A 27,518-nucleotide genomic window follows, 5' to 3' on the forward strand; every position below is an offset into this window, starting at 1 on the left:
AGGAGGCAGGGCAGGTATGATGGGAGACACAGACAAAAGGCTCTCTCCATCTTGGAGCTGGAACGGACTCACTCAGGATCGAAATCCCCTCTTGGATCTCCTCACCCAGCTCTTGCACCGTTTCCTGGACGCTGCCTCACAAAAAAAATTGGCTCTGATTTCAGTCTTTCTCTGGGGGAAGAGAGTTCTGCTCGCCTCAGGAAAAGTGAGGAATCATTTCAAACTTTTTCTCCAAAGGGCAACAGTTTTCTGACCTGGGTCAGGAAGGGCATAGGAAAATCCCGCTTTTAATTTTGACTCCTGACAGGACCAATTCAAGTCCATACTCGTGGGCAGCGGGGCAGCTAGGCAGGGACGACAAAGCAGCGGCCAAGACTGGGTCTGGCTGCGGTGATCACCGCCTCATCCCTTACGCCTCGGCGCTCTGGGGGCGGAGCCAATCCCCTGGACCTGCCCGCTTTCCCCTCACGGCTGTCTCAACCTTGACTCTGCTGGGTTCTCTGACGGAGGCCCCTCACGTGACCAGCTGCCTCATTCACTCACTCCCGGTCCTTGCGCCATAATCTCCGCCCTGCCCTCCAGAACCCCGCCCAACGGCTTGGCGCAGGCCCCGCCCCTTCCCATCTGCGGGGCGGCAGGAGGGGGCCTGAGCAGGATGGCCGTGAACCAGAGCCACACCGAGAGCCGTCGTGGGGCCCTCATCTCCACTGGCGAAAGGTGCCTGAAAGGAAGCCTGTGGAGCTGTCGGAGGGAGGAGAGGCCAGGAGAATTGGCGGTGCACAAACTCTCAGCCAGTCAGAGACTTTCCCGCCTTTTCTGCGCTCATAGCAAGCGTAGCTCTTCCCCGACCGTTAGAGCCGGCGCTGCCTCGCGGGTGTTCTGGATGTGAATGTGGTGGAGGCGGGAATAGGGGTGTTGCACGTGTGAAGGGCACGTGCCCAGGGAGTGAGCCGTGTGCTGCCTCAGAAAAAAGTTGGAAGTGCAGTGGCAGGAAAGGGAAGTCACACCGACCCTCGGGGTGGCGTGCCGTGCTGTTAGGAGTGAGCTACCTTTGTAGAGTGACGGCACCAAGGTCCCAGGCTTCTGGGAGGTAGAAAAGTCACGAGTGTGGCTCTTTCTAGAAAGATCCTAAACTGTCCAGGGCCTCTCTTCACCCTCAGAACTTCAAAAAAAAACCCTCTCTTCTTCGTCCCCAATCAAGGAGATGGCTGGTCTTACTTTTTTGAAAAGATGGGGACCAAAAGAAGACACGTCTGGGAAGAGTGATGTTCTCTCACCTCCCGTGGGGGCCCTGGGGTTTGCACCCATGGCTTTGTGGTGCTAGCAGTGCCTGCTGTTCACCTGTTTCCTCCAGCCTCGTCAGGTTCAGCCCAGAGTTGCCCCTTTTTACTTCCCTACCCAATATCTCCAGTACTTTGGCCACCTCATGTGAAGAGTTGACTCATTGGAAAAGACTCTGATGCTGGGACGGATTGGGGGCAGGAGGAGAAGGGGACGACCGAGGATGAGATGGCTGGATGGCATCACGGACTCGATGGACGTGAGTCTGAGTGAACTCTGGGAGATGGTGATGGACAGGGAGGCCTGGCGTGCTGCGATTCATGGGGTCGCAAAGAGTCGGACACGACTGAGTGACTGAACTGAACTGAACCCAATACCTTGGCCCCTGCTTCACTCCCCTCCTCAATCCCCTGCCCAGGCTGTTAAGAGTCCTGTTCAAACTCCCCAACAGTTCTTAAATATGCTCCTCTCTCTGGTCAGATTTGCCCTCGTTTTCCTTTGCTCTCGCCTAGCTGTGAGACTCTGAAGCCCAATGCAGTGCTCAGGTGAGGCAAAACACACCCAGATTGCTTTGAATGCATCTATCAGGAAGATCCTTTAAGACAGTACATCATGCTGATGTCCAGATCTGTTTTTTCTATGCTTCCTTCCCCAGAATATTTTCTTGACAGATTTATACACTCTGAAGGCTGTACATCCTCCCTTGGCCCTGAAGGACGGCTGCTGTTTTGTTCAGTTTTCCTAGTAGTGAGATGATTGCCCACCATGCTGATGCCCTGCACGCTGGCCTGGAGAACTGAGACCTGTGTGCCTGTGGCTCTGTGCCTGGAAGCCACTTCTAATCTGGTGTTTGGGTGTCTTCTCAACTGGGCTACGAGTTTGTCTCTCTGCTTTTCTGTTTGTGTGCTAGAGGCAAGGAATGAAGCGTGGCCTTAAAAAATTATAGCAAATATTGATTTTATGTGAATTATCTTTGTGGAGTCCTTTCTGTGCTCTCCAATGGTTCGCCTTATTGGGGCACTGTTCTAAGGGCTTTGTGTTTATAACTGCTCTATCTGCAGTGAGGATCAGTATGATTTTCCTCATGTCACAGGTGGAAAAGCTGAAGCAAAAAGTAATTTGCCTAAAATCATATGGTCAGGCATGTGGCAGAGCTCTGAATTTCGGTAGTGTGTATTCATGTCTCTACGCTGGCTGCCCCTTGAAAAGGAGAACTCTGTCTCTGCAAGCAAAGACTCTGTCAGGGCTCTACCTTTTCGGATAGAAACTACTTTACAGAAATAGCTTGAGAGGAAGAAGATTGGTTATATTTTGACTTCTCCTGACTCTTCACAATACACAGTTAAGAAATTCATCACAGCTTGGCTGTGTTATGTGGAGATTTTTTTTCTGAGCCCAGCTGAAAAGTCATAAATGTATGAGCCAGACTGTACTGGTAAAAAGGAAGATACTGATTGAGTTGTTTTTTAAAAAAATCCATATTTTAAAGTGTGCAGGTAATACCATTTAGAAAAATTGGGAAACATTTAATTACTCCAAATTCTTACATGAAGTGCTTTTTATATTTTGATATGTATCCTTTTGCACATCCCTCTGTGGAAATACACACACCTTCCCCTATCAGACTGCTTTGTAATTTGTTTTCCTCATTTACAGATGTATTGAGAATGCTTTGCAGTATTGGCATCTATTAATACATCATTATTTTTGATGTCTGGTACTCCAATATGCAGACATTTTTGCTCAAGCCACTATCTGGGATAAATCTGGTTTTAATTTGTCATTGCTATAAACATTGCCACAGTTAATTTCTTGAAGATTTATTTTTGTTCACCTATCAAAATGTTTCTTTCAGACATATTCCTGAAAGTGAAATTGGGGGGTCAAAAGACATAGACTTCTAAAAAACAATTATTTGTTATTTATTTAAATATATATATTTTTTTATTTGGCTGTGTTGAGTCTTGATTTTGGCACACAAACCTTTGTTGTGGCCTGTGGGATCTTTAGTTCTGGTGTGCAGAATCTAGTTCCTGGACCAGGAATTGAACCCAGGCCTGCGTTGGGAGCTTGAAGTCTTAACTGCTGGACCACCAGGGAAGTCCCCAGAGGACATAGACTTAAAAATTTTTTTTTACATATTTATATAAAAATCCTTGTAAAAATATTTTTAAATATTACACATATTTTATATTTAACATATTTATAAATGGAAATGTATTTATTGCAAATTCCCCCTATGGTTTCAGTTTCAGTTCAGTTGCTCAGTCGTGTCTGATGCTTTGCAATCTTGTGAACCACAGCACGCCAGGCCTCCCTGTCCATCACCAACTCTCGGAGTCCACCCAAACCCATGTCCATTGAGTTGGTGATGCCATCCAACCATCTCATCCTCTGCTGATCCCTTCTCCTCCTGCCCTCAATCTTTCCCAGCATCAGGGTCTTTTCAAATGAGTCAGCTCTTCACATCAGGTGGCCAAAGTATTGGAGTTTTAGCTTCAGCATCAGTCCTTCCAATGAATATTCAGGACTGATCTCCTTTAGGATGGACTGGTTAGATCTCCTTGCAGTCCAAGGGACTCTCAAGAATCTTCTCCAACACCTCAGTTCAAAAGCATCAGTTCTTCTGCTTTCATCTTTCTTTATAGTCCAATTCTCACATCCATACCTGACCACTGGAAAAATCCCCCTACAGAACTGTATCAATTTACATTCTTTTTAATACTTTGTGTCCAATTTCACCTTGCCAACACTAAATGTTAATCTTTGATAGCTCTGCCAGTCAGATAGGAAAGGGAAAGAAAGTGAAGTTGCTCAGTCGTGTCTGACTCTTTGCGATTCCATGGACTGTAGCTTACCAGGCTCCTCCATCCATGGAATTTTCCAAGCAAGAGTACTGGAGTGGGTTTCCATTTCCTTCTCCAGAAGATCTTCCTGACTCAGGGATTGAACTCAGGTCTCCCGCGTTGCAGGCAGACACTTTACCATCTGAGCCACCAGGGAAGCTAGTCTGATAATGGAATCCAAATAATGAAATCTTTTTTTAAAGTTTTATTGCTAATGAAATTATTTTTGTCTTATGGTTATCAACTATATATGTATTTGGTGAATTTTCTTGGTTCATAAATATCCTCCACTTTTTGGCTAATTTGTTCATCATTTTTGTGTGGTAAAAACACATAACAAAAATTACCATCTTAACCATTAAAAAATAAAAATTGTATATAAAGTATATAACAATAATGTAATGTACACAGTGAAATGATTATTGCAGTCAAGTTAGTTAACATTTCATTTCCTCAAATAATTACCTTTTTGTTTTAGTGTGATGAAAGCACTTCAAATCTACTCTCTTAGCATATTTCCAGTGTCCAATACAGTATTATTAAATATAGTCTTCACGCCTGCATATTAGATCTCTAGACTTATTCATCTTCAGTTCAGCTGAGTTCCTCAGTTGTTTCCGACTCTTTGCAGCCCCATGGACTGCAACACACCAGGCTTCCCTGACCATCAGCAACTCCCAGAGCTTGCTCAAACTCACGTCCATCGAGTTGGTGATGCCATCCAATCGTCTCTTCCTCTGTTGACGCCTTCTCATGCTGCCTTCAGTCTTTCCCAGCATCAGGGTCTTTTCCAGTGAGTCAGTTCTTCGCATCAGGTGGCCAGACTATTGGAGCTTCAGCTTCAGCATCAGTCCTTCCAGTGAATATTCAGGACTGATTTCCTTTAGGACTGACTAGTTTGATCTCCTTTCAGTCCAAGGGACTCTCAACAGTCTTCTCCAACATCACAATTCAAAAGCATCAGTTCTTATTCAATAAGCTTTCTTTATGGTTCAAGTCTCACATCCATACATGACTACTGGAAAAACCATAGCTTTGACTAGATGGACCTTTGTTGGCAAAGTAATGTCTCTGCTTTTTAATATGCTGTCTAGGTTGGTCATAGCTTTTCTTCCAAGGAGCAAGCGTCTTTTAATTTCATGGCTGCAGTCACCATCTGCAGTGATTTTGGAGACCAAGAAAATAAAGTCTGTCACTGTTTCCATTGTTTACCCATCATTTGCCATGAAGTGACGGGACCAGATACCATGATCTTTGTTTTTTGAATGTTGAGTTTCAAGCCATCTTTTTTCACTCTCTTCTTTCACTTTCATCAAGAGGCTTTTTAGTTCCTCTTCACTTTCTACCATAAGGGTGTTGTCATTTGCATGTCTGAGGTTATTGATATTTTCCCCAGCAGTCTGATTCCAGCTTGTGCTTCATCCAGTCTGGCATTTCACATGATGTATTCTGCATAGAAGTTAAATAAGTGGGGTGACAATATACAGCCTTGATGTACTGCTTTCCCGATTTGGAACCAGTCCATTATTCCATGTGCGGTTCTAACTGTTGCTTCCTGACCTGCATACAGGTTTCTCAAGAGGCAGGTCAGGTGGTCTGGTATTCCCATCTCTTTCAGAATTTTGCACAGTTTGTTGTGATCCACACAATCAAAGGCTTTGGGGTAGTCAATAAAGCAGAAGTAGATGTTTTTCAACTCTCTTGCTTTTTCCATGATCCAGCAGATGTTGGCAATTTGATCTCTGGTTCCTCTGCCTTTTCTAAACCCAGCTTGAACATCAGGGAGTTCTTGGTTCAGGTACTGTTGAAGCCTCGCTTGGAGAATTTTGGGCATTACTTTGCTAGCGTGTGAGATGAGTGCAATTGTGAGGTAGTTTGAGCATTGTTTGCCATTGCCTTTCTTTGAGATTGGAATGAAAACTGACCTTTTCCAGTCCTGTGGCCACTGCTGAGTTTTCCAAATTTGCTGGCATATTGAGTGCAGCACTTTCACAGTATCATCTTTTAGGATTTGAAATAGCTGAGCTGGAATTTCATCACTTCCACTAGCTTTGTTCGTAGTGATGCTTTTTAAGGCCAATTGGACTTTGCACTCCAGGGTGTCTGGCTCTACATGACTGATCACACCATCGTGGTTATCTGGGTCATTCAGATCTTTTTTTGTATAGTTCTCTTGCGTATTCTTGCCACCTCCTCTTAATATCTTCTGCTTCTATTAAGCCCATACCATTTCTGTCCTTTATTGTGCCCATCTTTGCATGAAATGTTCCCTTGGTATCTTTGATTTTCTTGAAGAAATCTCTAGTCTTTCCTAGTCTATTGTTTTCATCTGTTTCTTTGCATTAATCACTTAGGAAAGTGTTCTTATTTCTCCTTGCTATTGTTTGGAACTCTGCATTCAGAGGGTGTATCTTTCCTTTTCTCCTTTACCTTTTGCTTCTCTTCTTTTCTCAGCTATTTGTAAGGCCTCCTCAAACAACCATTTTGCCTCTTTGCATTTCTTCTTGGGGATAGTTTTGGTCACTGCCTCCTATACAATGTTACAAACTTCCATCCATAGTTCTTCAGGCACTCTATCATGATCTAGTCCCTTGAATCAATTTGTCACTTTTAGCGTATAATCGTAAGGGATTTGATTTAGGTCATACCTGAATGGTCTAGTGGTTTTCCCTACTTTCTTCAATTTACTCATCTTACATAGCTCTAAATTTGTATCCTTGCCTAACATTTCCCCATTTCCCTCATCCCCTCAACCCCCAATAACTACTGTTATACTCTTTGCTTCTATGAATTTGATTTTGTTTTAGATTCCACATGTGGGTGAAATTGTATAATTGTCTTTGTCTCTGCGATTGCACTTAGCGCAGTGTTCTCAAGGTTCACCCATGTGGTGGCATGTGACAATATTCCTTCCTTTTTAAGCCTGAATAATATTCCATTGTATGTATATACCACATTTTGTTTCTCCATTCACTGACAGACTTTTAGATTGCTTCCTCCTCTTGGCTATTATGAATATGAGTGCACAAATGTCTTTTTGAGACCTTGTTTTCAATTCTTTTTGACATATACCCAGAAATGGGATTTCTGGACCACGGAGTAATTCTATTTTTAATTTTTGAGGCCACTCCATACTGTTCCATAGTGCCTGAACCACTTTACAATCCCACCAAGAGTGCACAGAATTTTCAACCTGTCAATATTCTAGGCCACAAACACCTAGGATATCTTTTTCAATAGTAGTCACCCTAATAGGTGTGAGGTGATATATCATTTGTGGTTTTGATTTGCATTTATCTGATGATTAATAATGTTGAGCATCTTTTGGTATTTTTTGCTATTTATATATTATTTTGGAGAAATGTCTGTTTAAATCCTCTGTCCATTAAAAGAATTTTTTTCTTTTAAACTTTGTATTTTGTATTGAGGTATAGCCAGTTAACAATGTGATAGTTTCAGGTGAAAAGCAAAAAGACTCAGTCATGCATGTACATGTATCCATTCTCCCGCAGACTACCCTCCCATCCAGGCTACCACGTAACACTGAGCAGAGTTCCATGTGCTATACAGTAGGTCCTTGTTGGTTATCCCTTTGTCCATTTTTAAATTAGATTTTTTGTTGTTGAGTTGTATGAGTTCTTTATATATCCTAGATGGGCTCTGTGTGTGTGTGTGTGTGTGTGTGAACCAGTCTTTGTCACTCAGTCAGGCAATGTAAAACTGTCTTAATTTTTACTTCCTGATTGGGCAAAGCCTCATTGTCAGCCAGAGGTAACTGTTCTAGAGCCTTCTCAGGTTTCTTCTGAGGATGAACCCAGCCCTGATATGTGAAAGCACCCAGTCTGTGATGCTTTCTAGATTCCCATGAACATGTTAGAGGTTTTCAAAGCCTTTATTTCTCAAAGCATCTCATTCCCCAGTCTTTTCTTCCTGTCTTTTAAGTTTTTTATTGTTTGCCCCCCAAAATCATCTTTTGCCCCACTTAACGGCTCTCACACATTTTGAAATGTTGTTTAACAAATGTGCCCTGGGTAGCTGCCTTAATCCTGAGAGAATTCTGAGCTAGTCCTCCAGGGAACCCCTGGACAGGTCAAAGCAGAAAACCACAGTAAGGTCTGTTCTTCTCCCCTCACCCCAGCACTTTGTACTTATACTGAGAATGTGGGTTGCTGTTTCAGAGCTGTGCCAAGCTAGGGAGTGGAGGAGTACTGGCCTAAGTTGAAGTGCATGAAGCTCTTATTGACGCTCTTATTTTTTTTCTTGATTAAACATTCCCCTGGTTGCTATCAGTTTTGATTAGATTCTAGAGTTCTAGACTGGCTTTTAGAGATCCCTGTTCCACTATTGTTGCTGACATCCACTTTTTCATACTCTTTTAATAAGGACTTTTTAGCCATATACTATCACCCTAATTCCAGTTCTTATTACCTCATATCAGGACTATGCTAGTTCTTAAATGGATCCCTCTGACATATCACCATTTCCTTGATCATGTGACCTACCTGCTGAGACAGCTGCAGGTCACAGTTCTGCCTTGCCTGTTGAATGATGTGTCTAGCTCTGGTCCCAGCACGGGCTCAGCTTTATCTCACTATTCCTCCTAATCACACTCCCATGATGTTTTGATAAATTCACGCAGGTAGGCTGCTCCCAAGAATACAGTGTTCTTTCCACTGATGCTGTTTGCATCCCATCAGGACTGTCCCCTACCCTCACTTCTGCCCAATGAAACGCTATTCATCTCTTAAGAATCAGCTCGAATTTCAATTTTTCTATAAAATCATTCCTAATTACTTCTATCAAGAGCTGATCTCTACCTGCCATGATATTTTGTTCTGCCTATGTGATGCATATCATGTTTTTCTTGCATTATTACTTATATCCATGTTTTCATTCATTCATTCAATAAATATTAATAGTATATATATATATTATACACACACACACACACACACACACACATATATATATATATAAAACTAAGAAAGAGAAAAAACCCCAATAGGATTCTGTAAGAGTAGGATGGGTCCAGGGTTTTCAGGTTAGGAGTGAAGGGAGAACATGGCAGGCATGTCAGAGGATCCTGTACTTCACTTCATATGTCTCACCTTCTTTACCAGAGTCCAAGAAACCGTTTCATTAACACAGTGCTTAATATAAAATGCACAAGAAGTATAAGAATTAGTGGACTTTAAGAATAGAATTAGGTTTGCTAAGAAAGAAAAAAAAAAAGAACCCAGTGATAAAGAGGAAGACAAGTGTGAGTTGTCAGAGAATAAGATCATTTCAATTCCTTTCTATTTTAATAAAATAGTAGCAGTAGCACCAGTAGCAGCCAATAACCTCCCTCCAGGCTAGATACTACACTGAGAGCTTTGTTTGTGTCTTTTCGTATAACTCCTAAACCGCGTGCTGTCCGCCTTTCCTCTCTGCAGTGTCTTGAAGCAGTGTGAGGATGTGGACCTCTGCTTCCTGCAGAAACCAGTGGAATCCCATCTCTTTAATGGCACAAAGAAAGGAACGTTGTTTCTCACTTCATACCGGGTAATTTCTCTCTTTTTAATCTAGTTTATTTTATTTATTTATTTTTTTCGCTGTGCTGGGTCTTCATTGCTATGCCCGGGCCTTTTCCAGTTGTGGTGAGTTGGGGTTACTCTGTAGTTGTGGTGCTCGGGCTTCTCATTCCAGTGGCTTCTCTTGTTCAGGAGCACAGGCTCTAGGGCACTCGGGCTCAGGAGTTGTGGCACACAGGCTTAGTTGCCCTGTGGCATGTGGAATCTTCTTGGACTAGGAATCGAACCCATGTCCCCTGCATTGGCAGGCAGATTCCTAACCATTGAACCCCCAGGAAAGTCCCATAACAGGTAATTTCTGCTTCTCCTCTGATCTAATTAACTCTACGTTTATTTCCCTTAAAAGAGAGAGAGGTTAAACCTTGACTTTCAAAATGTTTTGAAACGTTACCACTTGGAGATTTTCCTTGTTGAAGAGTGCTGGAAGAAAATCTGTGATATTTCTCAATTAGGCCAGAATGCCAAAGCAGCCTCGACTTTAGAATTGTTCTTCTATGTCTCAACGCATGGACGAATCGTATTCCTTTCCCAAAGTTTCTTTCCTTTCTTAGGTGGTCTTCGTGACTTCACACTTAGTCAATGACCCCATGCTTTCTTTTATGATGCCCTTTGACCTGATGAGTGACTGCACCATTGAACAACCAATTTTTGCCCCCAACTACATTAAAGGAACCATTCAGGCAGCTCCGGGTGGTAAGTGTCCCCCTCAGAAGTGTATTTTTTCTCAAAAGCTTATAGAAAGTTTAAGATTCAGACTCCACTGGGTGGTGCTTCTCTCCATACTTCTGTTACCAGCGTGCCAGCCTCTTAGTGAGTGTCTGCCATTTCTCCCCCCAGGTGGCTGGGAAGGACAAGCTGTTTTTAAGTTATCCTTCAAGAAAGGAGGTGCCATCGAATTTGCCCAACTGATGAGAAAAGCTGCCTCTGCTGGTGAGTGATGCTGATAAAGATATCAAGCTCTTTGGGATTTGGGGGCCTGTATAATTGGAATAAGATGGTTAACTAGTGAAGACTTCTGCCCTCTGTGGTCAGGACGGTGGTATTTCCCCACGTTGTTGTTTAGTTGCTAAGCTGTGTCTGACTTTTTTCAACTTCATGTACTGTGTAGCCTGCCAGGCTCCTCTGTCCGTGGGATTTCCCAGGCAAGAATACTAAAGCAGGTTGCCATTTCCTTCTCCACATTTCACATGTATTCAGTGGGTATTTCCTGAGCCTACTGACTATGTACCAAGTACCCTACTACATGGTAGGAGCATAACCTGAAGAAGTTCACAATCTAGTGGGAATTTACAGTCAGACACCTGAGTGATTTTGCCTTAGTAAATCATTTGGATAGTCTCTTGTCTGTTTAAGTGGTTGCATCATTGAATACTCTTGTTTTTGGTGGAGTTAGCTTGGCTCTTCTTCCTCTGGCATGCCTTCTTGTCTTCTCTCTGGCTATAGCTTTGCTCTTCTTGGGTTTAATTCTCATTTTTCATGGGACTAAAGCATGGGAAGAGATACTGTCAAGTCCTGCAGCACTGATCTAATAGATGTACCAGAGGACTCTTTTCAAACTTAGAATACAAGTAATCTTTTAATTCAGTGTAGCTTCACTTTGTATCCCTCACTCTCTCAGTTTTTGTATCCCAATCCAGCTGGACATTTTTGTACCTTGCTCTCCCATCTCTGAGCCTTCAGGCTATTTGCTCTGTCTGGAATGCTCTTCTTCTTTCTCCCTTGCTTTCCACCACCAACTCCAGTCTAGTTAAGATGCACATGGTCTGGTGGAAATAGACATATGCAAGAATAATACATTATCCTGTCTTACGGTGGGCTTTCCTGGTGGCTCAGAGGTAAAGAATCCGCTTGCAATGCAGGAAATACAGAAGTGGATTTGATCCCTGGGCTGGGAAGATCCTCTGGAGAAGGAAATGGCAACCCACTCCAGTATTCTTGCCTTGGAGACCCCATGGACAGAGGAACCTGGCGGGCTACAGTCCATGGGGTCACAAAGAGTTGGACACAACTGAGCACATCCCACCCAGTTAAGATAATGCTAGCTATTGAAACAGATAAACCCTAAATTATCAGTGACTTAAGATAGTGGTGGAGAAGGAAATGACAACCCATTCCAGTATTCTTGCCTGGGAAATCCTATGGACAGAGGAGCCTGGCGGGCTGCAATCCACGGGGCGGCAAAAAATCAGACATAACTAAGCGACTAAACAAACAACAATAAGGTAATGGATATTACCGCTTATATAAAGGCCAGTTAGGAACTTCTCTGACAGTTCAGTGGTTAAAATTTCCCCTTTCATCGCAGACAGTGTGAGTTCTATCCCTAGCCTGGAGCTCAGACCCCACATGCCTCAGGGCCAAAAAAGCAAAGCATAAAACAGAAGCAAGTATTGCAACAAATTCAATAAAGACTTTAAAAATGGCTCCCATCAAAATAAACCTTGAAAAGAGGCCAATCAGCAGGGGTTAAAGGGACCTCTGTTCCACACAGCCCTTCAGGGACCCAGGGTAGTAGAATCTCATCATTAACACATGGCTTCCACAGCCTCTTTGGGTGGTCAGCAGAGTGAGGAAGAGAGTAAAGATCTCACCTGGGATGTTTTCATGGGCCAGGCACGGAAACTGTGTACATTGCTTCTGGTCATATGCCATAGGGCAGAAATTAGTGTGGCAGGTTGACAATGGTTCTGAAAAGATAATCCTCAGAATCTTTGAATGTTACTTTGTAAAAAAAAAAAAAAAAAAAGGCTTTTCAGATATAATTAAGGATCTTGAGATGAGAGAATTACTCTAGATTACTCAAATACCATCAAATACTAAATACCATTAAAGTGTCCTTATAAAAGAGATGCAGAGACCAACAGAAGCTTTCTTTGGTAATGTCATTGTTGTTGTTCAGTCAGTAAGTCATGTCCAACTCTTTATGACCCCATGGACTGCAGCATTCAAGCTTCCCTGTCCTTCACTCTCTCCCCGAGTTTGCTCAAACTCATGTCCACTGAGTCAGTGCCATCCAAGCATCTCATCCTCTGTGGCTCCCTTCTCCTCCTGCCCTCAACATTTCCCAGCATCAGGGTCTTTTCCGATGAGTCATCTCTTTGCATCAGGTGGCCAAAGTATTGGAGTGTCAGCTTTAGTATCAGTCCTTCCAATGCATATTTAGGGTTGATTTCCTTTAGGATTGATGGGTTTGATCTCCTTGCTGCCCAAAGGACTCTCAGGAGTCTTCTCCAGCACCACAGTTCAAAAGCATCAGTTCTTCAAGGGTGCTCAGCCTTCTTTACGGCCCAACTCTCACATCCATCCATGACAACTGGAAAAACCATAGCTTTGATCATATAGACCTTTGTTGGCAAAGTGATGTCTCTGCTTTTTAAAACACTGTCTAGGTTTGTCATAGCTTTTCTTCCAAGGAGCAAACATCTTAATTTCATGGCTGCAGTCACCACCTGCAGGGTACTGCCATTATGTTGGCCTTTAATGGAGTTATCTTGACAACTTGATAGAATCTTCACTTGAAAATTTTTTCTGAATCCCTATTATGGTGGGTGTTACGCTGGGCCTTCAATAAGCACAGGAAAACATACACAATCACTGTCTTCAGGAAGCATGCAGTTGAGGACAAGGACAGAATATATTTTAAATCTTGTATCCTGGGAGCATTGCCAGACACTCATGTAACATGTTGGTTAAAACTCTGTTAATTATTTGGTTGATAGTTGCTGTATATCTGTCTTAAAAGAATTAAAGAGCCCTTATTTTGCCAAATTTGTCTTCTCAGCTGCCAGAGGAATTCCACTTGGAAGTGTAAATTACTGGTTTGACACTTCAGGACTGTACATAATTACTGTCCCAGGGGCTGCAGTGTGCTCTTCACAACCTTGTCCAGGTGAGGTATGGCAGGGAGGTTCTTCCTGGGAGGTGGAAAGGTGTGCCCAGGGCTCACAGATCTAATACGGATAGCTTGCCTCCAACTCTGCTGCAGGAGAAGCAGCAGAGTTTTGGAGGTTGGAAAATAGTTGAATCCATGATTTCATTTCCAGATTCAAACCCGGTGGTAAGCCAGTAAGTGACCGGCTTTCCATTTCAGACTTTGTTTTTGTTCAGTCACTCAGTCATGTGCGATTCTTTGCAACCCCATGGACTGCAGCACTCCAGGCTTCCCTGTCCTTCACCAGCTCCCAGAGCTTGCTCAAGCTCATGTCCATCGAGTCAGTGATGCCATCCAACCATCTCGTCCTCTGTCATCCCCTTCTCCTCCTGCCTTCAATTTTCCCAGCATCAGAGTATTTTCTTCTGAGTTGGCTCTTCGCATCAGGTGGCCAAAGTATTAGAGGTTCAGCTTCAGCAGCAGTCCTTCCAATGAATATTCAGGATTGATCTCCTTTAGGATTGACTGGTTTGATCTCCTTGCAGTCCTAGAGACTCTCAAGAGTCTTCTCCAACACCACAGTTCAAAAGCATCAATTTCAGGCTTACTTTGATGTACAAATATGGAGGATATTGGGCAACTCTCATTAGTAGGAAGTCACTTCTGCTTACAACCTGGGCAGAAATGTGTGCTCTTGGATACTCCTCATTCCTCTCTCATACAAGCACAGCCATCATGCTTGTCCACGCCCTTCATCCTCACTGAAGACTCCAATCCTGGGCTCTGTGACCTGTACCCTTTCCTGTAGCAGCTGTGTCTGTCCACAGATGCTGAGCCATGTTCCCCAGAGATGTAGATCAGTACTCTCAAGTGTGGTTCACAGTCTGTGGGTGGACCATGAAAGGTCTCCTAACAGGCTGCCAACAGACCCCCAGATGCAGGCCATTTCTTGGGTTTTCCTTGGAGCATGACATGCATGTCCATCAGCATTTAGTTTGTATACAACTGATGGGTAGTTATTTCTGGCCTTTGTAGTTACCTTAATCTTTAAGTGTTAATCAACTGACATTCAAAATTTTGAAGTAAGTATTGGTAAGGTTTTACAAAAATGTTTTTAAGTTGAAATTTGTATAACATACAATTAACCATTTTAAAACGTACAATTCAATGGTATTTAGTGTATCACAGTGCTGTGCAGCCATCAGCTCTCTCCAGTTTCAAAACTTTTCCAAGACTTCGCTGGCAGTCCGGTGGTTGATCTGCCCTTTCACTTAGGGGGTGCAGGTTTGATCCCTGGTCGGGGAACTAAGATCCTGCATGCTGTGCTGCACAGTCAAAAAACAAACAAACAAACCAAATGGAAAACGTTTCCATTACTCCATAAGAATACCCCACAGCCACGAAGTAATCATTCCTCGTTGTCTCCTCTCCTTTGTCTCTTGGTTTCCTCTAATCTGCTTTTTGTCTTTTTGGATTTGCCTGTTCTGTGTATATCACATAAAAGAAGCCAAGCAACATGTGGCTTTGTGTTCGGCTTATCTCACTTAACGTGATGTTTTCAAGGCTCGTCCAAGATGTAGCATGTATCAGTGCTTCACTCTCTGTGTCTGACTAGTGCTCCATTGTTTATATCATAGTTTGTTTTTTCATTCGTGCATTGATGCACATTTGGCTTATTTCCACCTTTTGATTATTATGAGTAATAGCTGTTATAATCATTTGTATTTAGGTTTCTCTGTAGACATAAGTTTTCATTTCTCTTGAGTACATACTTAGGTTTGGAATTATTGGGTGATATGGTAATTCAATGTTTAACTTGTTTGAGAAACCACCAAACTCTTTTTCCACAGCAACTGCACTGTTTTTTCACTCTCACCAGCAATGCACAAGTTCCTATTTCTCCATATCGTTGTCAATGCTTGTTATTTTCCTTTCTTTTTGCTTGTTGTTTATATTAAAGTCATCCTAGTGAGGTGAGGTGATATCTCATTATAATTTTAACTTGCATTTTCTTAATGACCAATGGTATTATCTTTTCATGTGCTTGTTGACCATTTGTGTGTCTTCTCTGGAGCTGTATCTATTCAAGTCCTTTGCCCATTTTAAAGTATTTATTTATTTATTCATTTTTGGCCACACTGTGTGTTTGTTGCTGCTCTTGGGCAGCAAGCAGGGGCTACCTGTTTCTGCATTGTGCGTCCTTGCAAGCTTCTCATTGCAGTGGCTTCTCCTGTTGCAGAGCACGGGCCCTAGAGAGTGTGGCTGCAGCATGTGGGATCTTCCCGGATCAGAGGTTGAACCCACGTCACCTGCATTGGTGGGTGGATTCTTAACCGCTGCACCACCAGGGAAGCCCAAGTGTGGTGTTTAATTTCCAGAAATTTGTGAATTTTCCAGTTTTACTTCTGTTGTTGATTTATAAATTAATCCCTTTGTGATGAGAGAAGCTACTTTGTATGACATCTATCTTTTAAAATCTATCCAGACTTAATTTGTTGCCTAATATATGGTCTATTCTGAAAAATATCACATGTGTCCTCGAGAGTACTAGGGTCCCAGGTGGCACTAGTGGTAAAGAATCCGCCTGCCAGTGCAGGAGACATAAGAGATGTAGGTTCGATCCCTGGGTCAGGAAGATCCCCTGGAGAAGGGAAAATTCCATGGGCAGAGGAGCCTGGTGGGCTACAGTCCATGGGGTCACAAAGAGTTGGACACGGCTGATCAACTGAGCAATTGAGAGTAATGTGCATTCTGTTGTTGGGCAGAGTGTCCTATGTTTGTTAGATCCAGTTGGCTTGATGTGCTTTTTCAGATCCTCTATTTCTTATTTATCTTCTCTCTGGTTGTTCTATCCATCAGTGTGAGTCAGGGATATTGGAGTCTTCAACAATTACTGTAAAATTGCTTCTTCCTTCAATTCTGTCAGTTTTGCTTCGTATATGTGATGGTCTGTTATCAGCTGTGCAAATGTTTATAATTGTTATATTCTTTTGCTGTACTGAACGTTTTATTAACATGTAATTTTCTTCTTTATTTCTTAATGATGTAAAGTCTACTTTGTCTGATATTAGTATAGTTACTTTTGCTCTCTTTTGGTTACTATTTACATGGAATATCTTTTTTCATCCTTTACTTTTAATTATTTATGTCTTTGTATCTAGAACAAGTCTCTTAAACACATAGCATGTAGTTGAATCATGAATTTTCATTCATTCTGCCAATCTCTGTCTTTTGATTGGGGAATTTAATCCACTTGCATTTAAAGTAATTACTGATGATGGGAGCCTTCAGTTCAGTTCAGTCGCTCAGTCATTCCAACTCTTTGCAACCCCATGAATCGCAGCACACCAGGCCTCCCTGTCTATCACCAACTCCCGGAGTTCAGTCAGACTCATGTCCATCAAGTCAGTGATGCCATCCAGCCATCTCATCCTCTGTTGTCCCCTTCTCCTCCTGCCCCCAATCCCTCCCAGCATCAGAGTCTTTTCCAATGAGTCAACTCTTCTCATGAGGTGGCCAAAGTACTTCTACTGTTTTACTATTTGGTTTTTATATGCCTTATAGCTTTTTTGTCCCTCATTTTCTGCATCACTGTCTTCTTTTGTGGTTTAGTTGATTTTTTGATAGTGAAAAGTTTGAATTCCTTTCTCATTTCCTTTTGTTTATATTGTATAGCTTTATTTTGGGTGTGCCTACCATGGGGGTTACATTTAACATCCTAAAGTTATAACACTGATTTGAATTTTACAATCTTAACTTCAATAACATACACATATTCTGTACCTTTACAAGCCCTCCTTCTCACTCCTTTTAGTTGATATCACAAAATTATATCTCTATACACTGTGTCCCCAAACACATAATCTAATATTTCCTTTAAATGCATTAGTCTCTTAAGTTATGTAGAAAACAAAAATGAAATTACAAACCTTTGTTATAATAATGTTGACTTTTATAATTGCTCAATGATTTACCTTTATTGAGATATTTATTTTTTCATATGGCTTCAAATTATTATCTAGTGTCCTTTCATTTGACTCCCTTAAGCAGTTCTTACAGGACAAGTCTAGTTGTAATTAACTCCCTCAGGTTTTGTTTATCTGGAAACATCTTTCTTTCTCTATCTGAAAGGAGTTTGGCCAGATATAGGATTCTTGTTGGACAGTTTATTTCTGGCCTCCAACATTCCTGAAGAGAGATCTGCTAATCTTCTTATTGAGGATCTCTTGTATGTAATTATTCACTTCTCTCTTGCTGCTGTCCCTTGGACTGCAAGGAGATCCAAACGGTCCATCCTAAAGGAAATCAGTCCTGAATATTCATTGGAAGGACTGATGCTGAAGCTGAAACTCCAATGCTTTGGCCACCTGATGTGAAGAGCTGACTCATTTGAAAAGACCCTGATGCTGGGAAAAATTGAGGGCAGGAGGAGAAGGGGATGACAGAGCATGAGATGGTTAGATGGCATCACCAACTCAATGGACATGGGTTTGGGTGAACTCCTGGAGTTGGTGATGGACAGGGAGGCTTGGCATGCTGCGGTTCATAGGGTCGCAGAGAGTTGAACACGAATGAGCGACTAAATTGAACTGAACTTGCTGCTGTCAAGAGTCTCTATTTTGTAAGTTTGACTATAATGTGTCAGTGTGGATCTCTTTGAGTTCATCTTATTTGGAGTTTATTGAGCTTCTTGGATGTTTATATTCATGTGTTTCATCAGGTTTGAGAAGTTTTCAGTCTTTATTTCTTCAAATACTTTCTCTACATCTTTCTCTCTTTCTTCTTTTTCTGAAACTTCCACAATGTATATGTTGGTCTCCTTGGTAGTGTCCCACTGGTCCCTTGGGCTCTGTTGACGTTCCATCAATCTTTTTCTTTCTATTCCTCTCTATCTACAGCTTTTATTATTCTATATTCAAGTTTACTGGTTCTTTCTTTTGCCTATTCAAATATGAATTTGAATCCCTCTAGTGAATTTTTCATTTCAGTTATTGCACTTTTCAGCTCCAGAACTTCGTTTGTTTTGGTTTCTTGTTATGTTTTCTATCGCTTTACTGATGTTTCTATTTTGTTCATATGTCAGTTTTCTTGACTTTATATACATTTTTCCTTTTGTTCTTTGAGCATCTTAATGACGATTCTTTTAATTTTTTTCTAGATAGCATAAATATTAAATATGGATTATAGGAAAACAACTTGACAGTTATCCATTCATGTTGACACAGTTAAATCATTTTGGGAATGTAGCCAAGGAATGGAGAAGGCAATGGCACCCCACTCCAGTACTCTTCCTGGAAAATCCCATGGACGGAGGAGCCTGGTAGGCTGCAGTCCATGGGATCGAGAAGAGTTGGACACGACTGAGCAACTTCACTTTCACTTTTCACTTTCACTTTTCACTTTCCTGCATTGGAGAAGGAAATGGCAACCCACTCCAGTGTTCTTGCCTGGAGAATCCCAGGGACAGGGGAGCCTGGTGGGCTGCCATCTATGGGGTTGCACAGAGTCGGACACAACTGAAGTGACTTAGCAGTAGCAGTAGCCAAGGAAATAAATAAAATCCATGTTTATTATAATATTAATTGGAAAGTTGGAAGCAACATAACTCTCTGACAATCAGGTAGCACTTATCATAAGTAGCATTTATCCATATGATAAAATATTGTCCAGGTTTTAATCTGTGAAATACATTAATGATATAAAGAACTTTCTTGGCAGTCCAGTGGTTAGGACTTGGCATTTTCATTGCTGAGGGCCAGATTCAGTCCCTGGTTGGGAAACTAAGAATCCCACAAGCCATGCAGAGCAGCCAGGAAAAAAAGAGAAAAATAATATAAAGAGCATTCTCACAATGTCAAGTAAAAAGAGACAGATTTTTAAAAATTATGATTGTCATAATCATGACTGTATAAAAAATATTAACAGAGATCCTACCTATAAATATACCAAAATAATAAATTTTTGTCTTTGATGATGAAATTATAGATGACTTTTAAAAATTTATCTCTTCTCTATTTCCCAAATACATATTCCTCATTGAGCATTTTTTTATTATCAAATCAAACTTTACTGAGTTAAGTATGTATTTGTGTACAACTATTAGTATGTAGAGATTTAACTATAGGTTATTTTCATGTTAATTTGGATTCCTCCACAACAGGAAATGTTAAAGCATCCAACTGGTGATGACTGAAGGATAAGGCTTTTGCATTGTTCTGTCTGAATTCTCTTCCTGTGTCAGTCTGCTTCAGTATTTTTTTATCTTCCACCTCTTTCTTACTTATTCCTTGTCTGCTCTAAAAAATGAGTAACTGATTTTTTTTTTTCCTTCTCAGCATATCCAGTTGTGATCTATGGACCCCCACCACCAGGATATAGAGCCCAACCAGGGGAATATGGAACTCCACTGGAAGGATATGGAGCCCAACCAGGGGGATATGGAGCCCCACCTATGGGATATGGAGGCCCACCTGGGGGATATGGAGTCCCACCTGGGGGATATGGAACCCCACCTGTGGGATATGGAGCTCCACCTGGGGGATATGGAGTCCCACCTGGGGGATATGGAGCCCCACCTGGGGGATATGGAGCCCCTCCTGGGGGATATGGAGCCCCACCTGGGGGATATGGAGCCCCACCTGCGGGATATGGAGCCCCACCTGGGGGATATGGAGCCCCACCTGCAGGATATGGAGCCCCACCAGCTGGAAATGAAGCCCTGCCCCCGGCATATGAACCTCCATCTGCTGGAAATACAGCTGCCTCTCACAGATCTGTGGCAGCTCAGCAGGAGACTTCTCTTCCCTCTACCTCATCTTCTCAGGTCCATTTACCACCTTCTCAGAGTTAAATCTTGAAGATTCACCAAGCAAAGGGCACCCTAAAACTGAAAGTTACAGTAAGAAGGAAGACTCAGGTAGGTGGCTGAAGTCCCAACCCAGGTAGTTGTCATACCCTTTGGAAGGGCAACCTTAGAGGGAAGATGAAGCTTTACTTCCATGCCTAGATTTTAGAGGCCAAGTCAGTTCTTGATTAGGCTTCCCTGGTGGCTCAGTTGGTGAAGAATCTGCCTGCAATGCAAGAGATGCAGGTTTGATCCCTGGGTCGGGAAGATCCCCTGGGAGAAGGAAATGGCAACTCACTTCAGTATGCTTGCCTGGGAAATCCCATGGACAGAGGAGCCTGGCAGGCTACAGTCCATGGGGTTGCAAAGAGTCAGACACAACTTAGTGACTAAACCATCACCACCACGGCCACCACCACCAATTCTTGATTAGATGGGCTAAAGGAGAAGTACATTCATACAGCTAATTCACCAACAATTTGGTTGACATTGGCTGCATTTTTTTTTAAATTACATTTTTTTAAACATGCCTTGAGTCAGTTTGGAAAAACTGTTCTGCATTTTCCCCTCTCCAATTCAAGAAACATCCATTATGCTAAGTTTGCTAGGAACTAAGATATATGTTAAAAATATCAAGTTGAGGGGTTTCATGATGATGTGATCACTAATCTAGAGCCAGACATCTTGGAATGTGAAGTCAAGTGGGCCTTAGAAAGCATCACTATGAACAAAGCTAGTAGAGGTGATGGAATTCCAGTTGAGCTGTTTCAAATCCTGAAAGATGATGCTGTGAAAGTGCTGCACTCAATATGCCAGCAAATTTGGAAAACTCAGCAGTGGCCACAGGACTGGAAAAGGTCAGTTTTCATTCCAATCCCAAAGAAAGGCAATGCCAAAGAATGCTCAAACTACCGCGCAATTGCACTCATCTCACATGCTAGTAAAGTAATGCTTTATTAATTCTCCAAGCCAGGCTTCAGCAATATGTGAACCATGAACTCCCTGATGTTCAAGCTGGGTTTAGAAAAGGCAGAGGAACCAGAGATCAAATTGCCAGCATCTGCTGGATCATGGAAAAAGCAAGAGAGTTCCAGAGAAACATCTATTTCTGCTTTATTGACTATGCCAAAGCCTTTGACTGTGTGGATCACAATAAACTGTGGAAAATTCTGAAAGAGATGGGAATACCAGACCACCTAACCTGCCTCTTGAGAAATCTGTATGCAGGTCAGGAAGCAACAGTTAGAACTGGACATGGAACAACAGACTGGTTCCAAATAGGAAAAGGAGTATGTCAAAGCTGTATATTGTTACCCTGCTTATTTAACTTATATGCAGAGTACATCATGAGAAACGCTGGACTGGAAGAAACACAAGCTGGAATCAAAATTGCCGGGGGAAATATCAATAACCTCAGATATGCAGATGACACCACCCTTATGGCAGAAAGTGAAGAGGAGCTAAAAAGCCTCTTGATGAAAGTGAAAGAGGAGAGTGAAAAAGTTGGCTTAAAGCTCAACATTCAGAAAATGAAGATCATGGCATCTGGTCCCATCACTTCATGGGTAATAGATGGGGAAACAGTGGAAACAGTGTCAGACTTTGTTTTGGGGGGCTCCAAAATCACTGCAGATGGTGACTGCAGCCATGAAATTAAAAGACGCTTACTCCTTGGAAGAAAAGTTATGACCAACCTAGATAGTATATTCAAAAGCAGAGACATTACTTTGCTGATTAAAGTCCGTCTAGTCAAGGCTATGGTTTTTCCTGTGGTCATGTATGGATGTGAGATTTGGACTGTGAAGAAGGCTGAGCACCGAAGAATTGATGCTTTTGAACTGTGGTGTTGGAGAAGACTCTTGAGAGTCACTTGGTCTGCAAGGAGATCCAACCAGTCCATTCTGAAGGAGATCAGCCCTGGGATTTCCTTGGAAGGAATGATGCTAAAGCTGAAGCTTCAGTACTTTGGCTACCTCATGCGAAGAGCTGACTCATTGGAAAAGACTCTGATGCTGGGAGGGATTGGGGGCAGGAGGAGAAGGGGACGACCAAGGATGAGATGGCTGGATGGCATCACGGACTCGACGGACGTAAGTCTAAGTGAACTCCGGGAGATGGTGATGGACAGGGAGGCCTGGCGTGCTGCGATTCATGGGGTCGCAAAGAGTCGGACACGACTGAGCGACTGAACTGAACTGAACTGAACTGAAGACTTCATGCTTCCAATTCAAAGGGCATGGTTTTGATCCCTGGTTGGGAAACTAAGATCCCACATGCCATGTGGCATGGCCAGAATTTTTTTAAAAATCAAGTTGAACACTTACATAGCATTATTTATATTAGTGAAAGGATATAACAACTTAAATTTTCAGTAAGAGAGAATCTCACAAATTATACAATGAAATGTTGTGTAGCCATTGAAAATGACATCTAAAGGTAGGGGAGGCCTTCTTTAAGAAGACCAAAAACAATGAAGCAATAGAGGAAAACAGTGATAAATTTGACTATATCAAAATTTTAAACTTCTGTATGACCAAAGTTAGAAGATAGGCAATAGACTGCTGCTGCTGCTAAGTTGCTTCAGTTGTATCCAACTCCGTGTGACCCCACAGACTGCAGCCCACCAGGCTCCCCTGTCCCTGGGATTCTCTAGACAAGAACACTGGAGTGGGTTGCCATTTCCTTCTCCAATGCATGAAAGTGAAAAGTGAAAGTGAAGTCACTCAGTCATGTTCGACTCTTAGCGACCCCATGGGCTGTAGCCTACCAGGCTCCTCCGTCCATGGGATTTTCCAGGCAAGAGTACTGGAGTGGGGTGCCATTTCCTTCTCTGACTAGACTAGGAGGAACTAATTGCCAATGTATATATTAAACAAAATAATTGTAGTCAAAGTATAAGAAGAACTTTACAAATCAACTCAAAAGAAAATATGGACAAAAGATGTGAATTCTCAATTAACTGAGGCAATAGCCTCAAGAAACATTTGAGGACTTCCTTGGTGGCACAGTGGATAGGAGTCCACCTTCGAATGCAGGGGACATGGGTTCAGTCCTTGGTTTGGGAAAATTCCACATGCCAAGGAGCATGAAAAGATGTTGAACTTGACTTGTCTTAGATAAATGAAACTTGAAATGAAAAACAATTTTTATCTTTAAAGATTCAGAAGCATTAAAAAGATTGAGACAGTCAAGATGACTTCCACCTTGGGCCTTTTTCCATGCTCCTTGTTACAAACTGCTTGTGAGTGGCATCCATCCAAGTGAGAAACCGGTGTAGGCTGCCATGAAAATCACTGCACAAACGTAGCCCCAGCTGGCAAGGAATGGTCTGGGTTTCTGGACTCTGTATTTTTCTAGTAAAGGAACCCACCTCTTGCAGATCTAAAACCAAGGCCCATGGACCAATAATATTCAGGTGTGTGGCCACAGAGTTCTTTCAGCATGAGTTGGAATCTCTCAACCCTGTTCAAAGTTGTACTGCAATGAGAACTATAGTAACTTGGTCTCACTGGGCCATTCCATTTCTTTTTAAATATTTATTTATTTGGCTCTACTGAGTGTTAGTTTTGGCATGTGGAATATAATTCCCTGACCAGGGCTAGAACCTGGGGCCTCTGCGTTGAGTAGTGTGGAGTCTCAGCCACTGGAGCACCAGGGAAGCTTCCCCAAGTAGCTTTTAAAAGTTAAAATATTTCTACTCTTGATTTAGCAGCTTCACTCAATATCCATCCCTAAGAAAGGGAAAGATATACCCATTTAAATGCAAAGTTCCAAAGAATATCAAGGAGAGATAAGAAAGCCTTTCCTCAGTGATCAATGCAAAGAAATAGAGGAAAACAATAGAATGGGAAAGACTAGAGATCTCTTCAAGAAAATTAGAGATACCAAGGGAGCATTTCATGCAAAGATGAGCACAATAAAGGACAGAAATGGTATGGACCTAACAGAAGCAGAAGATATTAAGAAGATGTGGCAAGAATATACAGAAGAACTGTACAAAAAAGATCTTCATGATCCAGATAACCAGTATGGTGTGGTCACTCACCTAGAGCCAGACATCCTGGAATGTGAAGTCAAATGGGCCTTAGGAAGCATCACTATGAACAAACCTAGTGGAGGTGATGGAATTCCAGTTGAGCTGTTTCAAATCCTAACAGATGATACTGTGAAAGTGCTGCACTCAACATGCCAGCAAATTTGGAAAACTCAGCAGTGGCCACAGGACTGGAAAAGGTCAGTTTTCATTCCAATCCCAAAGAAAGGCAATGCCCAAGAATGCTCAAACTACCTCACAATTGCACTCATCTCACATGCTAGCAAAGTAAAGCTCAAAATTCTCCAAGTAGGCTTCAACAGTATGTGAGCCATGAACTTCCAGATGTTCAAGCTGGACTTAGAAAAGGCAAAGGAACCAGAGATCAAATTGCCAACATCCACTGGATCATCTAAAAAGCATGAGAGTTTTAGAAAAACATCTACTTCTGCTTTATTGACTACCCCAAAGCCTTTGACTATGTGTATCACAACAAACTGTGGAAAATTCTGAAAGAGGTGGGAATACCAGACAATCTGACCTGCCTCCTGAGAAATCTGTACGCAGATCAAGAAGCAACAGTTAGAATAGGACATGGAACAACAGGTTGACTCCAAATCAGGAAAGGAGTACATCAAGGCTGTATATTGTCACCTTGCTTATTTACCTTATATGCAGAGTACATCACAAGAAGTGCCATGCTGGATGAAGCAGAAGCTGGAATCAAGACTGCTGGGAGAAATATCAACAACCTCAGACATGCAGATGACAACACCCTTATGGAAGAAAGTGAAGAACTAAAGAGTCTCTTGATGAAAGTGAAAGAGGAGAATGAAATAGTTGGCTTAAAGCTCAACATTCAGAAAACTAAGATCATGGCACCCAGTCCCGTCACTTCATGGCAAATAGATGGGGAAACAATGGAAACAGTGACAGCCTTTATTTTATTGGTCTCCAAAATCACTGCAGATGGTGACTGCAGCCATGAAATTAAGACGCTTACTCCTTGGAAGAAAAGTTATGACCAACTTGCACAGCATATTAAAAAGCAGAGACATCACTTTGCCAACAAAGGTCCATCTAGACAAAGCTCTGGTTTTTCCAATAGACATGTATGGATGTGAGAGTTGGACTACAAAGAAAGCTGAGTGCCAAAGAATTGATGCTTTTGAACTGTGGTGTTGGTGAAGACTCTTGAGAGTCCCTTGGACTGAAAGGAGATCAAACTATTCAATCCTAAAGGAAATCAACCCTGAATACTCATTGGAAGCACTGATGCTGTAGCTGAAACTCCAATACTTTGGCCACCTGATGTGAAGAGCTGACTCCTTGGGAAAGACCCTGATGCTGGGAAAGACTGATGGCGGGAGGAAAAGGGGACGACAGAGGATGAGATGGTTGGATGGCATCACCAACTTGACGGACATGAGTTTGAGTAAGCTTGGGAGTTGGTGATGGACAGGGAAGCCTGGTGTGCTGCAGTCCACGGCGTCACAAAAAGTCGGATACGACTGAATGACTGAACTGAAGAAATACTTCCACATGTGCACAAAGTTGTATGTGGGAAGATTTCATTACATTCAATGTTTCTAACAGCACTGAATTAAAAATATCCTATATGTCTGTTAATAATAAATATTAAATAAACTATAGTATGTCCATGCTATGGCATGGACCAGCGGTTTCACTGCAGGGGGCATGAGTTTGATCCCTGGTCAGGGAAATAAGCTCCTGCATGCCACTTGGCCAAAAAAATAAATAAATAATTTCTTGAACTGAATAAAATTGAAAATACAACACACCAAATTAAAAATTTTGGGGAAAGTAATAACTTTTTTTAAAATAAAAAAGGTCCTCTGTAAGTTACCAGCATTGAGTCATGTATGAGTCTAGGAAACTGGAATGTCAGTAGCACAAGGGGAATGTCAATAGCACTGCCAGTATGCCCAGACTGGCACATTATACTCCTTAGTACTGAAGGCCCTGCACGATCTGGCCCTTCCACATGACCTTTGCCTCTTCCTTCCTCTCTGCATGTTCTATTCATCTTTCAAAAGAGCCCAGACGAGCTTTTTCTGAACTCCTCTTCTAGCCTAACTGGGCCTCCTTGGTGGCTCAGCGGTAAAGAATCCACCTGCAGGGCAGGAGATACAAGACACAGGTTCCATCCCTGGGTTGGGAATATCCCCTGGAGTAGGAAGTGGCAGCCCACTCCAATGTTCTGCCTGGGAAATCCCATGAACAGAGGAGCCTGGATGACTAGAGTCCATAGGGTCACAAAGAGTCGGACACAACTGAGCACCTGTGTGCGTGCGCGTGCGCGCACACACACACACACACCCTCCAGGATAATTGCATTTCTGCTGAACTTGTATTGTAACCTGGAGTGTTTCTCGTGAAATACCATGCCAATCTCATTGGGATCGTTTGTGTGCTCATCTCCTCCATAACCTGTGAGCTCCTTGAAAGCAGAGCCTGTATCTCATTGCAGGGGCTCCTAGCAGAAGGCACAGCATAGAGTGGGTGAATAAACATTCCTGGAGTGAATAAAGACATGAATAAATTGTGTTTCTTGGTTTACGATATACACATAAAACACATTCATACCTCCCTGAGTTCTGGTCATCAACTGAAGATTATAATTTGCAGAATCAGTTTTGCTTGGCAGACAGAGAGGATTAGAAACTGAAATTTCAGGGACTTCCCTCGTGGTCCAGTGCAGTGACTAAGACTCCAGGCACCCAATGCAGAAGGCCCAGTTTCCATCTGCTTGGAGAACCAGATCCCACATGCCGCAAATAAGAGTTCTCATGTCGCAACTAACGATCCTACATGACACAATGAAGAACAAAGATCTCGCATGCCTCAGCTAAGACCTGGTGCAGCCAAATCAATAAATATTTTTTAAAAAGAAATTAAAATTTCAGACTTTTTCACAAGTGTTGGTGAGGATGTGAAGAATAGGGAACCTTCGTAAACTATTCGTGGGAATATAAATTGGTGTAGCCACTCTAGAGGAGAAGGCAACGGCAGCCCACTCCAGTACTCCTGCCTGAAAAGCCCCATGGAC

General features: G+C 42.3%; 1 protein-coding gene across 1 annotated transcript; it reads left to right on the top strand.

Annotated features, from left to right (window-relative positions):
• The first annotated feature begins 655 nt into the window (after positions 1–655).
• Positions 656–20,421, top strand: WBP2NL (WBP2 N-terminal like). The gene is made up of 7 exons (XM_069582013.1): positions 656–717; positions 9,563–9,671; positions 10,252–10,393; positions 10,538–10,630; positions 13,482–13,589; positions 19,907–20,035; positions 20,099–20,421. The coding sequence occupies exons 1-7, from the start codon at positions 656–658 to the stop codon at positions 20,419–20,421; spliced, it is 966 nt and encodes a 321-aa protein (XP_069438114.1).
• The last annotated feature ends 7,097 nt before the right edge of the window (positions 20,422–27,518 follow it).

Source organism: Ovis canadensis, chromosome 3 (assembly GCF_042477335.2).
Source record: "Ovis canadensis isolate MfBH-ARS-UI-01 breed Bighorn chromosome 3, ARS-UI_OviCan_v2, whole genome shotgun sequence".
NCBI lineage: Eukaryota > Metazoa > Chordata > Mammalia > Artiodactyla > Bovidae > Ovis > Ovis canadensis.

What these genes read in the sequence shown, in the direction of transcription:
- WBP2NL (XM_069582013.1), top strand. Translation starts at nt 656, where the DNA reads ATGGCCGTGAACCAGAGCCACACCGAGAGCCGTCGTGGGGCCCTCATC. An exon ending in TGTTTCTCACTTCATACCGG is followed by an intron (nt 9,672 to 10,251) that starts GTAATTTCTCTC and finishes TTCCTTTCTTAG; the next exon opens with GTGGTCTTCGTGACTTCACA. An exon ending in CCCACCTATGGGATATGGAG is followed by an intron (nt 20,036 to 20,098) that starts GCCCACCTGGGG and finishes TGGGATATGGAG; the next exon opens with CTCCACCTGGGGGATATGGA.